This window comes from Thunnus albacares, chromosome 19, assembly GCF_914725855.1.
Source record: "Thunnus albacares chromosome 19, fThuAlb1.1, whole genome shotgun sequence".
NCBI lineage: Eukaryota > Metazoa > Chordata > Actinopteri > Scombriformes > Scombridae > Thunnus > Thunnus albacares.
The window spans coordinates 10,571,204-10,585,422 of NC_058124.1; the positions used below are offsets into that span (position 1 = coordinate 10,571,204).

The following is a 14,219-nucleotide window of genomic DNA, read 5'->3' on the forward strand; positions in this document are numbered from 1 at the left end:
ATTTTATCATGTCCGGTCTGTGCTTAACACATGTAGCAGGGCTTTTACGCACGTCTCCCAAATGTTTCTCTTTTATGAATCAACCAAACTAGCGTCTTTGAAAATTAATTAATGAATTATCATCTTTTTTTTTCTTTTTTTTTCTTTCTTTTTTTACAAGTGATTGACTTGATTAAATGGGTATCCCCTCCTACTCCTCGTGTTAACTTCTCTTTCATCTCTGTAAGAACCTAATGGGTCGGGTTATGTCATAATGCATTCCTTTTGCTCAAGGTTTGGGCGACAGGTAGTGAAATTTATTAAGTGTTGGCCGCCTGCCACAGCTGTAGTAAGCTACACCTTGCTATTCTGCAGGCAAGCTCCAGCCTCTTAGAAAGGGAGGCTTATCAGTGAGGGCAAGGCGAGCTGTTTTATACACCCTGAGGAATACATAATGCTTGTGTTTGCATTACGCGTGTGCTACTGTATGACTACGGGGGAAGATGAGGGTCAAATGTTTTAGTAGGAAATCTGAGCTCACCTGCTTCCATATCAGATATTGACCTATGATTCTCCAGTTACAATTTTTTTTGCCTTGTGCATTGCAGTTAGTGTAGCGTGTACACAGGCGCATTGTCTATCCATTGATTGTTAATTGTCTTATAGAACCTTGATGATAACCCTTGTGCTTTGCAATAGGGAGCAGATTTATCAAACTGTTGAGATGCTTGCACCTCGTGCAGGCGCGCACATGCACACGCGCACCTAGTGAGCGAGGGAGAGGGAGTTGATGATAAAACCTCTATTTAAGTAGTCGAACAGGACATATTTATCTAGTAAACTGTTCTCTTATTATCCAACCCTCCATCCCCACCCCCTCCTCATAGTGGAGAGTTATCAGCTGTTTTACTTTCACTCTCACTCTCCTGTCTCTGCCTCTCTCTCCCTCTCTCTCTCTCTCTCTCTCTCTCTCTCCCTCTCTCTCTCCCTCTCTGTCTGTCTGTAATGGATTACTGATTGACATCCTCCTCTCCTCCTCCCTGACAGTGGAGAGTTGTCCGGGAGACAAGAGTCCTCCGGGGTCAGCAGCATCGAAGAGGGCCCGGACAGCTTACACCAGCGCCCAGCTAGTGGAGCTGGAGAAGGAGTTCCACTTTAACCGGTACCTCTGCAGACCCCGGAGGGTGGAGATGGCCAACCTGCTCAACCTCACCGAGAGACAGATCAAAATCTGGTTCCAGAACCGTAGGATGAAATACAAGAAGGATCAAAAAGGCGTCGGTATGATGCCTTCCCCTGGTGGACAGTCCCCTCGGAGTCCCGTGGGTCCGGGCTCTGGTGGCGGTGGAGGATACCTCAACTCTATGCATTCTCTTGTAAACAGTGTACCTTATGAATCCCAGTCGCCAACGTCTTACAATAAACCTCATCAAAATGCATACGGTATGGCCACGTCATACCCCCCTCCTTTGAACAGCTCGCTCAACAACTGCCCGCCCTCCCAGAAGAGGTATCCCGGGACCGACTCGGCCACGCCCGAGTATGACGCGCATCCTCTCCAAGGCAATGGCAACTACGGGACGCACATGCAGGGCAGCCCCGTTTATGTTGGCGGAGGTTACATCGACTCAATGCCCAATTCTGGGGCCTCCGTTTTCGGTCTGACCCATCTCTCGCACCCGCCGTCCGCAAACATGGACTACAATGGAGCAATCACAATGGGCAACAGTCAGCATCACGGAGTGTGTGATCCGACACCGACGTACACAGACCTAACGTCGCACTACTCTCAGGGAAGAATCCAGGAAGCGCCCAAACTGACGCATCTGTAGCTGTGGTGCTGCCCGGATCACTCCGCCCATTGTCTTATCCACCTCCAGACACATTACTGCTTTGTTTCTGCGCCTCCTCAATGGCTCCCACCTTCTCTCTGCTTTTGTTTATGTTTTCTATAGTTTGATGTGTGAAGTAGCGTAGGATAAATAATCACGACTTGCTTGAATTTTTCTCTATTTGCTCGTGTCATTGTCTCACATAGACCTTTATCTGGGCTGTAGGACGTCTAGAGCGGGAGGGAGGGGGGGCACAGTATATGCACAGGCCTATTTAATCTTTTTTTTTTTTTTTTTTTTTAAATCTTGTTTTAAAATCGAAACTCAAACAGGGTATTATGAACATATGTTATTCATTTTTAATGTGAATTTGTCCGTATTTTATTTATCCGCAGTTGAAGAATTGTGTTTTGCATTTTGTTGCACTTGTGAGAGGATCCTCAAGAGCCACGAGATGGGATTATGAGGGGAAATAGCCTACATTTTCAATACAAGGGTCATGAGCTTACACGCAACCTCCCTTACTTTCTAATGTTATTTATTTTGTTCGGTGTAAAAAAAAAATAGTCCTTTAGTATTATTTGACACCCCTGTGATCTTTGTATGGGGAGAAGGTTGGTGGATATTAGCGTCTCGGCCCTTTTTCAGCCCATACATGTAGTCTGCAAGAAGCTCCTCAGCAGCAGCAGCAGCAGCAGCAGCAGCAGCAGCAGCAGCAGAAGTGCACCATGTTGCTATTTTCGGCTCTGTTTCCATTTTTCTTCTTCTTCTTCGAGGAGGTGTTTTCTTTTCTCAGTGAATGTAAAATCAATCAGTCATGCAATAAGGGTGGAAAGAAGGACACACGTTAGCAGTTTCTTTATTGAAGAAAAAAAAAAAAGAAACAGACATCATCAATTTTTTTTTCGATGTCATACATTCCATGCTGCTCCAGTTTGAAGAATAAATAAAAGAATTGAAATATAATTAAAGCATATCCTTCCGTTTTAATTTAAATGCATCTCAGAAGCATTTCACATGATGACAATTAAATACAAGACAATTTCTTAAATAAAAATATGAAAATATATTTCTAGTTTTGCAGTTATACATTATTATTGTTGCTATATATTTCATGACGGTATAGAACTGACGAGGTGATAATAAAAAAGCAAAAACACCATTTTTAGACAATTAGCAGTATACTAATAAAATGCTACCATTTAAATAATAAAAATCATGTGTGGTAATTGGTAAATCTACATATTTGCAAATTATTTTTACATATAGAATAACGTGGAATCATTGGGCTTAATTAATTTTCAATAACATAAGAGGACATGGCCGCAGATAACGTCAAATATTGAATAAAGACTACATGATTTCCTTTCCCTCCTCTTGATTCGACGTGAGGAAAACTCTCGGGTGGCCTTCTCCGCTCCTCTCATCTGCGTGGGCACATCCATAATAATAAAAATGTCACCGGGGCCCTTCTGGAGATTCTGCAAGAAGACAACAAGCTAAATGAGAAATCGTTTGAAAAATAATTCCCTGATATGTTCAGTCAGTCAAATGCGGTCAGAGAGGATACAGGCTGAACTGGAGTCATAACGGAGCTTATTTGTCTCATTATTGTGCAGATTTGCAGACAAGGCAGTTCAACGCGAAATGCCTCGTTTATGATGATGGTTACAGAGAAGGAAATGATCACTGGAAAGTTGAAATGTTTATGTGTATGTTTTGCTTTAAATGAAGGGGGCTGCCGAGAAAATATCCTCAATTTTAAAAAGTAAATTGATGTTTTTTTTTTTCTATAATAATTTCCAAGCATTGCTGAATGTCCAAAATATAATATTCATGGAGCTAAAATGTTTTGTAATTTTCTAATTCGTTTTTCTAGAAAAAGAGCAGATTATTTGGTTGCTTGAAGAGTTTTATACCTTTCTCATCAATTTATCAAAACCCCTATTGTAACATGTTTACTTTTTATGCCTTTGTGCAACTGTACAATAATTGGTTCTCTGATTTTGCACCAAGAAATCATTTTCAATCCCAATCTGATTGATATAACAGGGCATGAACATTACTAGCCCTGACATATGGTTAGCAGGGAAACCTAGAACAATTGAACCATGGTGTGTCAGAGTAAAAAAAAAAAAGCTGATGAACTGAGTATTTCTGCATCCAACACAGACACACACACACACACACATGCACGCGCATACACAGCAAGACACTGATTTGACCCATACGCGCCATACACAGGTAGCACATAAATAACGTTTTAACTCAAACAGAAGATTTGTATTTCTTTCATTGCATTTCCATCCGTGGGAAAGTGGTCTTAAATCAATCCTGCTGTAAAGACAAGTGTGTAGGACAGACTGGGGTCCACTAAATGCCGCCACCCACTCCTTTCCTTGCACACAAAGCCTGTGCGTAATTCCAAAAAAGCCATCCATCTCTTCCCCTAGCAACTCTGTCCTTCACCACACAGTCTGCTCCTCTCACAACCCTGCGTGTCTACCAAAAAAATAATGTGCAAGTCGTTGTGTAAAATTAGCATTCACATTTTTAAAAAAAAAAAAAAAGATAAAAGCCAGGTGGAGAAGCTGCTTCGCCCTACTCACCGTTGGCGCGTTACCGCCTCCTCAAAAAAGGAAATGGTCGCAGCGTGTGTAGTTGGATTCTTATTTATCTTTTAAAACATCCCTCCAGCAACAACCCGGCTATAACTGCGAGCAGAAACTGGTTCTAATCTGAGTGGCCAGTGTTTCTCGCCGCTTCCTGGCTGCATTTGATCCGGGGGAGAGTTAGAAGCCTTAAATGTGTTGTGAGGGCACCGAGCTGTCAGACCTTTTGGCGAGTAAGATTGATCGCGCACAGGCTTCCAGGACTCTTTGTTTGGTATATAAGCAACAAACTGAGAGAGGCCTACCACTTCTCTTCTTCCCCTCTCTTACTCACTAAGCCATATTTTTTTTTTTTTTGTTGAATGAATGAAAATACAACATGTATTATTTGACGAAAAACATCCCAAATGTGGCTTTCAGATTATGCTGGAAAAGGCTATGAAACCAAACACTGCGGGGAAGAAACATGCAATAACATTTCCATATAGTCTACATAATAACGTTGCAAATGGATTCGTTGTAAATGTTGGATTGTAAGCGTGGTGGTATTCGCTTTATTGCAATTTTCAGGTAGAACTGATACTGGAAACACAGTAGAAGTCCTTTCTCAGCATTTCAGCCACTATCCTCCCAGTTAACCCAGCTTTAGCCCTGTGGCTTCCCAACCCAACATGATAATGAAACCATTATAAATGTTAGTATAATATATAAGTAAAGGTACTTATTATGGTTGCTTTTGGTTATCGAACATTTTTGACCATTAGCACTTACAAAAGAAAGAACGCAATGTGTTTGTGCGTATATGCATGCACATGGGCGCGCATGACCTCATTATAAAATCGACCTTTTGCAAAATAAACAAAAAGCACATGCCGGCTAATCCACATTCTTTAGTATTACGTCTTAGAGCTGCATAGATATAATGATGCAATAGAGTTTGTAAGTGTGCATGCATGTATGCGTGTGTATCTGTTCACACGTTTCTGGGCTATAACTGTACACGTTAAACTGCTGTTATGGCATGAAATGGTCTGAACGTGTCATATTTGTCAGTATTAACTTAATAGATGGGCTTTTTATTGCAACACATGCTCGTGGATGCACTGCATATTTCATTAGTGTACATCATTGAAGAATCACATCTACTCTGAGGTCCACACTCACTGAGCAGGCTGGATTGTTGGGGTTTGTTTCTGTCGAGAAGTCTCAATATCAGTTTTTGGAGTGTGTGTGTGTGTGTGTGTGTGTGTGTGTTTTTTTTTTTTCCCCAACTCTGACTCTTGCCTATATGAATAGCTACTGGCGTGAAATGTGTGTGTGTCTGTGTGTCTGTGTGTGTGTAGTGGGGGCGTTCTCGACTGACATCCTCAAACAATACGAGAAAGAGGAGTGCACGAATCCGCGCACCCTAGGCTGGGCTCCTTCCCTGTAATAGTGAACGTCAGCCATTCTTAAAAAACACATTTTGTAGCTTAGTGGACTGGACTGGAAGGGCGAGAGGAGGATAAACTGAGCGGACAAAGATGTAAATAAAAACAGTCGTCCCCCAGCTGAGCGAGGCGTTCTTCATCTGAGTTTTTGGATCAATCAGGCAGACAGTGGCTTCTTTTGATTAAACCCCAAATTGTCATTGGGCAGAGGTAATCATGTGACAGGCAATTCGGTCCAATTTCAACCTTGTCTCCATGAATTCAATAGTTTAATAGTAGCTCGGTCCCCATACGGCCGTAATCAGTGAAATAGAAAAAAACACCACCAGGAGATTTTTTTTAATGATTTTTTCTTTCTCGTCTTCACTGAGCCGCAACGTTTATAAAAATACGCGTGCAAACTTTCCTCGGCTCTCAGGGAGCGGAGATGAATTACGAATTCGAGCGAGAGAGCGGTTTTATCAATAGTCAGCCGTCGCTTGCTGAGTGCCTGACATCTTTCCCCCCTGTCGCTGATTCATTTCAAAGTTCATCAATCAAGAGCTCGACGCTTTCACGCCCGACACTGATTCCTCCTCCCTTTGAGCAGACCATTCCCAGCCTGAATCCGGGCAGCCATCCGCGGCACGGCCGGCCCAGGCACAGCCCCGACGGATGCAGCCCGCTGCCCACCGCCTCCTTACCCCCGGAGTACCCCTGGATGCGGGAGAAGAAAGCCTCCAAGAGGAACCACCTGCCGACTTCTACCGCTACCGCCATCTCCAATGGACCTGTGTGCTTCTCCCCAAAAGGTGGGTGATATCAAAACACGGGCGTTTACAACAAAAAAATTGTTTACTATCTGTTGCTAAATTGGAGCTCAGTACACAGGCCTTCCCTCAAAAAAAGCGAAGAGGCTATATGCTTTTTTATTTTTGATAGATTAATGGATACTAGCTTGCTGTGATTGTGACTGTGGAAAGAAAGAAAAAAAGTTTGGGTAAAGTTTGGTGATGTGAGATGATTTATTCCCCTAGCCGTAGCAGAGTTTTGATGTGTGACAGTAATGAAGAGTGATGGAGTGCCGTTGCCGAGGAGGGCAGCTGGAGTATTCATTAGTATCCCACACCAGCTTGGACCTCACTGCTTTTATAGTGCACTGTGTTTGCTTCACGCTCATACTGGACGTTATTTTATGTGTAAAACAATGTAATGAGTATCTTTCTGCAATCATGATCTTTGGATAAAAGCTGTATAGGCTATAACCCTGAGTCATTAGCTCCAGCGGCCATTTTGCTGCAGCGTGTTGTGAGCCACTCTCTGGTGGTTTGTGATAGCCATAATGTTCAATTCACGGGCAGCGAGGTTATGTAACTGTTGTGTCCTGCGTTTTAATCCCACGCTACCGTGCTGCTTATTTTCCAGGCTCGCCTGAGATTGTGGAGAGCGGAGGGGGAGGAGGGGGCTCCCGTCGGCTGAGGACAGCGTACACCAACACACAGCTGCTGGAGCTCGAGAAGGAGTTCCACTTCAACAAGTATCTGTGCCGGCCGAGGAGGGTGGAAATAGCGGCCCTGCTGGACCTGACTGAGAGGCAGGTCAAAGTCTGGTTCCAAAACCGGCGCATGAAGCACAAGCGGCAGACGCAGAGTAAGGAGAACCGCAACGGGGAAGGGAAGGGGCCCGGCGGCGAGGACGGCATCCACAGCGACGATGAGGACGAGGGCCCCCTGTACGAGCGGAGCGGGGCCTTGCTGGAGAGAGATACCTGCTCCTTTCAGAATAACTCTCTTAGCTCCACACAGCAGCTCCACAATGGCGAGACCATGAGCTTTTCTGCTGCGCCACTGAACAGCAATGACAAAAATCTGAAACATTTTCCCAACCCGTCACCCACTGTTCCGGGCTGCATGTCAACAATGGGCCCCGGCTCGGCATCTGGCCCGGACAATGGCGACAGTCCCCCGGCCCTGGATGTTTCTATACACGATTTTCAACCTTTCTCCTCGGATTCCTGCCTACAGCTCTCCGATGCAGCCTCGCCGAGCTTGTCAGAATCCCTGGACAGCCCCGTGGACATTTCTACGGACAGTTTCTATTTTTTCTCGGAGTCTCTAACTACAATCGACCTGCAGCATCTGAACTATTAATTGAAATCAATCACAATAACTTCTTGATTTTTTTTCGGGACAATAAATATCAGGCTACGATGGTATTAACTCTGATGTTATTTGTATATTCGGCACATTTATTCTGTTGATATTTGACTTGAAGATTAATTCAAGGTAAGGATGAAATTAAATCACCGAAGTAGCTCTAAAAGTGGCTTGTAATTACCATAACAAATTGATCTCTTGGAATGGGAATTATGAGTGTATGTGAATAATTATACAATATTAGGCCTATGGAACCTGGTCGTTTTTATTTTTGTATAGCTTCCAATGTCTTGGATATTTTTGTTAGAATACAATTAACTTGCTACAATCTTTTTCTTCTGGTGTTTTGAGTCTTTTCTTATTCTACTTCCTGACCGATTTTTTTTTTTTTGCTTGAATTATTCATGTAGAAAATATGCAAAATAAAAGAAGTAGGGCATAGAAAGATAGAGACATTATGCAAATTTAACAACAGGTTGGCAATGAGTATAAATAGTCTAGTGCGCGTTGAGGTGTGAAGGGACACACAGGTTGAATTGTACTTTTATTATAGAATTTAATTTCAGGATGATCCGGATTATTTTAAGAAGTCTAGTTTTTGAAAAGTTTATTTTTTTAAAAGTCTGTCTTTCTATCAAATGAATGCTAAAACAGTCCCTTTGTCTATTTAAAACTTTGCTGATAGGTCTTTTTTTAAAATGGTAAAATAACTTTTAAACGTCTGTAAAATAGCAGTTAATTAACAAATTATTGATGCCAAAACTTGTTTTTTTTGCTGAAAATACATTTGAATTATTTATAATTGCACAGAAACGTTAGCACTATTCCATGCTGCCAACAGGAAACACTAATAATTATATTATAATAACAGATTATTTGTTTTCTTTCACATTCAAACTTCATACTTTGTAGAGTAAAAGCAAATACGCCAGCACTGATCTTAGCATGACAGGGCTCTTAACATTGTGTGCATGTTGCAGGCAAATACCCGAGCCATGTTTGCCTTCAGGAGCTCATAAATCACTCCGTGGCATGAATGAGACGGACATTAAGGAGACCAATTGTGGCGTAATGTGCACAAATAAAACCCCACTTACATTTTCATACGGGACTCCCCAATTCCTGAGCTGAAAAGGGGCTGAGTCCCTGCATGCGTTTGGTAATAATTCATTTTTATAGCTTGTTTAAACACGGCTCTGGCTCGGCGACAGCGGCAGCAGTAGCAGCCTGCTCAGATTATGAGGCTGCACTCTTCCCCGCGTGGTAAAAGTAGCCCAAACTCAAAACAGACTACTTCTGGACTAAATGAGAGTAATCCAACATATATTTACTAAGAATAGCTCCCTAACTGCAGAGAGAGGATCATTACGCAATATTTGGTTTACTTGAGAGATAGTTTGTATGTTTTGGGGAGATTTTTCAGCGTTATTGGAGCAGCAGTTAGTGTTGCACTTACATGGAAGGTCTTGGAGTTCAATATAGGGATTATGAATGGTCTTGCTCTATTGTATTGCACTTGAGTTGACTTATGGGAATCAGTTATAAGCTCATGCACAGCTTGACTCAATAGGGGCACTTTAACGGTTTTGTGTGTGAGAACAGCAAACAACCACCGGTTGCGACGCCGGCCTGCAGGGATCGATGCAGAAACTCATCCACACACGTGAGAAATTCATAAACTCGCAGTGTTCAGCGGCGGTTTATCGAATAATCTGGAAGCCATAAGGAGCACATTGACTGGCTGAACATTAGCCTACTGGGCAACTGGAGTGCGTGTGTCACTGTGTGTGTGTGTGTGTGTGTGTGTGTGTTGAGGAGAGGGGGGTGTATAGTGGTTGTGGTGGGAGGGGAGAGTGGGGGGGATCCTACACTTCTGCACTCCAGCGCCCAGTGATTAACCACAGGTCCAGTATAACCAAATCATTCCGAGACAGCGCGCCTTTTCTGCGCACATGTGTTCACACAAAGAGCCAAGAAAGCTCCAAGGCCTGGCGAAGGTTCCACATGCAGACAAGCAAGCAAGCAAGCAAGCAAGCAAGCAGGCAGGCAAGGATCCACTGCGCCCACTCACTCTGTTGCAGAGGCAGCTGGGAAGACAGAGAGTAGAGAGGAAGGGTGGGGGGTATTGACCCCACTGCGCTTTTTTTTTTTTCACTGGTGGGAAGTTTGCATCATCTCCCCTCTTTTCAACACTTACTTTAACATATTTAAGCTTATAAGCGTGCAACTTAATAACAATATAGGCTATCACATATTTGACAGACCTTCAGGCATAGATCTACAACTGTGTCTATTTTCAGGTGTTTATATTTGATCATATCTCCAAATGTAATTGAAACATAAGACAACCTGTCAATTGAGCAGTTTATCTAAGTGTCAGTTTCTGATGATTGATTGTTAGGAATAATGCCATCCCATATTTATAAACAGTGAAAAGTATTTTGGGTGTTAGACCCTATATGGCCAGCGGGGGCGCCCATCCCTCCATCGGGCCCTCTCTCCCTCCCTCCCTCCTCCCTCCGTCCTTCCTTCTCTCTCTCTCCTCCCTTCCTCTTTCTTTTCCTTCCTCAGTGAGAGGTTGGCCCAGCGCTCTGCTATTGCTACTTGCAGCTCTCTCCCTCTCTCTCTCTCTCTCACACACGCACACACAATCCCCCTGCTCTGCCTTTGCAGCGGTGCTTTTCGCAGCCATTAATTTCTCCAACAGCTTTATTTGATGAACTTAGGATAATCAGCCCACACTCGCACCTCGGGCTATATGGGCGCATTAGCTCCGCGACGGGCTTCGCATTATCACATCATTTGATCACTATACATGCATAATGAATACATGTGGGAGTGAAATCGGAGTAGATAGCAGCCCCCATGACCCTGGGAGAGAAAAAAATTAATACCACATCATCTTTATGTTTAATGTGTTGTCTTGTCATTACATCACCTGTAACCTCCCAGCAAATACACAGCAAGCAGCCAAATATATCTAATGCGACCTTGATGAGGAAATAAAAGTTACAGAAAAACTCTCTTTGACCTAACTGTCAGGCGTGTGAAACCTTCTCCCTCACTGTCACACCGTGACAATATTTGCTGAGCAAATCCCTCGCAATGTTAAAGCGTGAAACACTTCGCATTGGAATGGGACACTGATAGCCCACAGATAGCCTGTGGCAGTTGCACACACACTCTGAGCCATCCATCCAGGAGAGAATGACTGCTGCCCCTCTCTCCAGCAATGACACTATTATACATATGACACCATGGTTGTTAAGCACGGACGAATACAGACAAGCATGGAGGGCACACGCGCAACTAGGCTATACGTGTGCGCATACGCACGGACACATGCACACAACCATTCCTCTCTCCTTTCCAAAAATACTGTACCTGAGGTCAGAGTGCTAGGTCGTCCTAGGAGAGGTTACACAGGGTGAAACGTTAATCTTTCCCCGGGCTGGAGAGCACACAGCAGGGGTTAGAAGACGCCGTGTTTGCCGTTCCCCGCTCTTCATGCGACCCCGGAGCTGTCCACCGCCGTCTGCCTCCCAGCTCATTGTTTGCTCGGCCAATACATTAGTGGCGACGCGCGTCACCTTGATCGACGAGCGCCTGGAATTTAAATAGCCACTCAAACACCAATCTGTCACCGGCTAAGGGGATAAGGACAAGTACCTCACTGGCTGACCCGGGCCCACGTGACAACACCCGTTCATTGATATCGGCCTGTGCGCCCCCCCCTCTATCCTCTGATAAGGACGGAGTATAGGTAAAGGTTGGCACGGTCACTCAGGGTAAGAGGGGAGAGAGGAAGAGATCAGAGGGTGTCTGTAAAGCGGACGGTCCCTCGGTCCCGGTAGAACAATGCTACAATGAGCAGCTTCTTAGACTACTCGGTGATGAGCGGTGAAGGTGGCTCATGCTCTGTCAGGGCTTTCCACTCGGACCACGGGATTACAACTTTTCAGTCCTGCGCGGTTACTGTCAACAACTGCGGGGCGGATGACCGTTTCATGGCGAGCAGGGCTTCCCCTGACGGCATCCCTCATCAGCCGGGGTCATACCAGTCTACTGCGAGCTCTCTGGGTCTCGCTTATGGGGCCCACCCGGCCTGTAGCTCCAGCTATGGACCCCAAAGTTTCTGTACTACTTATAACCATTACGCGCTCAACCAGGAAGTAGATTCCACAGCGGGATTCCCCCAGTGCGGCCCACTGATGTACTCGGGTAACATTTCCTCCTCCATGGTCTCTCAGCATCGCCAAGGCTACAGTGCCGCCCCCCTGGGCCAGCTGCAGTATGCCCACGCCGCCTATGGCGGCGGGCATGAGCAAGCAGCCCCCTTTCCTGGGTGCTCAAACCCGCTGTCACCACTGCACGCAGCTCACCTGGAGGCATGCTGTTCACCTCTGTCTGAGGGCGGCTCTTCTGCACAAACCTTCGACTGGATGAAAGTTAAGAGGAACCCACCCAAAACAGGTGGGTGCCAAGTGATGTGTTTATGTGTGAGAGGGAGGTGGTGTCAATGCGTGTGGCATGAACTTTTATGTATGTAAACAATGTAAGTTTTTTACATGGGAAGTGCTGTTGGACACTGCTGGCCGATGTTTTCTGTGTTGGACACTTTGATGCACCTGAATGTAGTGTGTTTCACACTTCCTGTCACAGTCACCTTAGGCCACCTGTACTATCATAATAAGGTCATAGAGGCAAAACCTTTGGTGTCTTTCCAGACCTGAATTACACTGTGTTTCAAAGTAGCTGATATCAATAGACTGATGCGTAAAAGTTGCACCTTGCTGCGTAAAAGTTGCTCCCAGCTTCAAGTAGTTGTCTTATCACTCATGTGTATTGTGAGCAGAGTGCATTTAGTGTATCTTCTTTCTGCAAGTTCACCGTGAGTTGTTTCTCTGTCTGCAGGAAGGTCTGGGGAATACGGTTATGGGGGTCAGCCGAACACGGTCCGGACCAACTTCACCACCAAGCAGCTGACGGAGCTGGAGAAGGAGTTCCACTTCAACAAGTACCTGACCCGGGCGCGGCGCGTAGAGATTGCGGCCGCGCTGCAGCTGAATGAGACTCAGGTGAAAATCTGGTTCCAGAACCGCAGGATGAAGCAGAAGAAGCGGGAGAAGGAAGGGCTGCTCCCGGCCAAAACTCCGTCCTCCGATCCAGGAGAGAGCATTCAAGAGAAAATGGACGATGCAGCATCAGAAAAGTCTATCTCAGCCCCATCTACTCCATCTCCTTCATCCTCCATGGTGTCTTCCACGGGGGCTGATCCTTACTCCTCCAATTAAGAATCAACTGCCCCTTTACCTCTTTAGGCCACAGGCGGCCTGTATATACCAAAGATAATATCCAGTGTATCAAAGCCAAAGTCCTGGTTTAATGGATGACATGTGTGGACATTTAGGATGAGTTAATGCACTATTTGAGACTTTGAACAATAATATGGACCACTTCTGGGTTATAGATTTGTTTTATATTGTATATTGTGTTCAGAAGAACGATAGCATAGCTGTCAAAACAAGTGTAGGCCATGGTTCAAAATGTGTTCTTTTTTTTTTTTTTAAAATGACATTACATACGCGCTGCGCCACGACTATGATGGCGTAGGAAATATACAGTACTTTCCTTACACCTGCCCCTGACCAGTGCTGCGGAATGTGCCAATGTCAAGTCACAAAGCTGCACCCACAAACAAATACCTCAAATGTGCCAAAGTTGTGCGCCATGGCCACGCCGATTGCACTGGATGTCGCCAATTAGGCATCACACAATCAACGAGATGACCTCGTTTAGTAACCGTTACAGAGTGCATTGTTATAGTACCTCCTTAATCATTGTCACATGTGTTTCAGGCCTGTGTGTCTGTGTGTCGCGACTGTCTGAATGTCCATTGTGTAAGATTTGCATGATGCGTAACGCTTTCATGTATTAGTGGCGGGGCGCTGAGTTTTATCAGTTGGGGAACCGGTCATGTGTGGCTTTTAGCTATCTGTTATATATTTAATCAAGCACATACAAAAATGTTTTGTCCAGAGAGACGTTTACGGGTCAATCATGTGTATTAAAGTGCGTTTACCTCTAAAAACTTTTCCTTCGTGTCATTGCTGAGGGGAATCATGTATGAAAGAGACAGAATTAGAGAGACTTTTTTAGCTAAATCCACCCATCAGACCTCTACTTTAAGCTCTGTGGACAAGAAAGGAAAGCTCTGTCTGTGTTCCCACC

At 44.7% G+C, this 14,219-nt stretch overlaps 3 protein-coding genes and 1 long non-coding RNA gene across 9 annotated transcripts in view; 3 read left to right on the top strand and 1 right to left on the bottom strand.

The window, feature by feature from the left end:
* The window catches only part of hoxa3a (homeobox A3a), a 32,528-nt gene extending 28,624 nt beyond the window's left edge, over positions 1-3,904 (top strand). For all 6 annotated transcript variants that reach the window (XM_044334932.1, XM_044334934.1, XM_044334935.1 and 3 more), the window contains one exon: positions 1,027-3,904. In XM_044334932.1, the coding sequence (XP_044190867.1) occupies positions 1,027-1,811 (785 nt within the window). In that variant the 3' untranslated portion in view covers positions 1,812-3,904. The remainder of the gene's footprint in view (positions 1-1,026) is intronic.
* On the bottom strand, positions 2,778-11,649 carry LOC122969343. The gene is made up of 2 exons (XR_006398992.1): positions 11,373-11,649; positions 2,778-3,292 (listed from the first exon to the last, which is right to left on the bottom strand). It is a non-coding gene; the product is annotated as an uncharacterized LOC122969343 (long non-coding RNA).
* LOC122969338 (homeobox protein Hox-A2a) lies at positions 5,794-8,310 on the top strand. The gene is made up of 2 exons (XM_044334938.1): positions 5,794-6,644; positions 7,258-8,310. The coding sequence occupies exons 1-2, from the start codon at positions 6,281-6,283 to the stop codon at positions 7,980-7,982; spliced, it is 1,089 nt and encodes a 362-aa protein (XP_044190873.1). The 5' UTR covers positions 5,794-6,280; the 3' UTR covers positions 7,983-8,310.
* Positions 11,650-11,777: 128 nt separating the features above from the next.
* hoxa1a (homeobox A1a) lies at positions 11,778-13,997 on the top strand. Its single transcript, XM_044334939.1, has 2 exons — positions 11,778-12,461; positions 12,903-13,997. Exons 1-2 carry the CDS (start codon positions 11,855-11,857, stop codon positions 13,280-13,282), a joined length of 987 nt encoding a protein of 328 aa, XP_044190874.1. The 5' UTR covers positions 11,778-11,854; the 3' UTR covers positions 13,283-13,997.
* Positions 13,998-14,219: the final 222 nt, after the last annotated feature.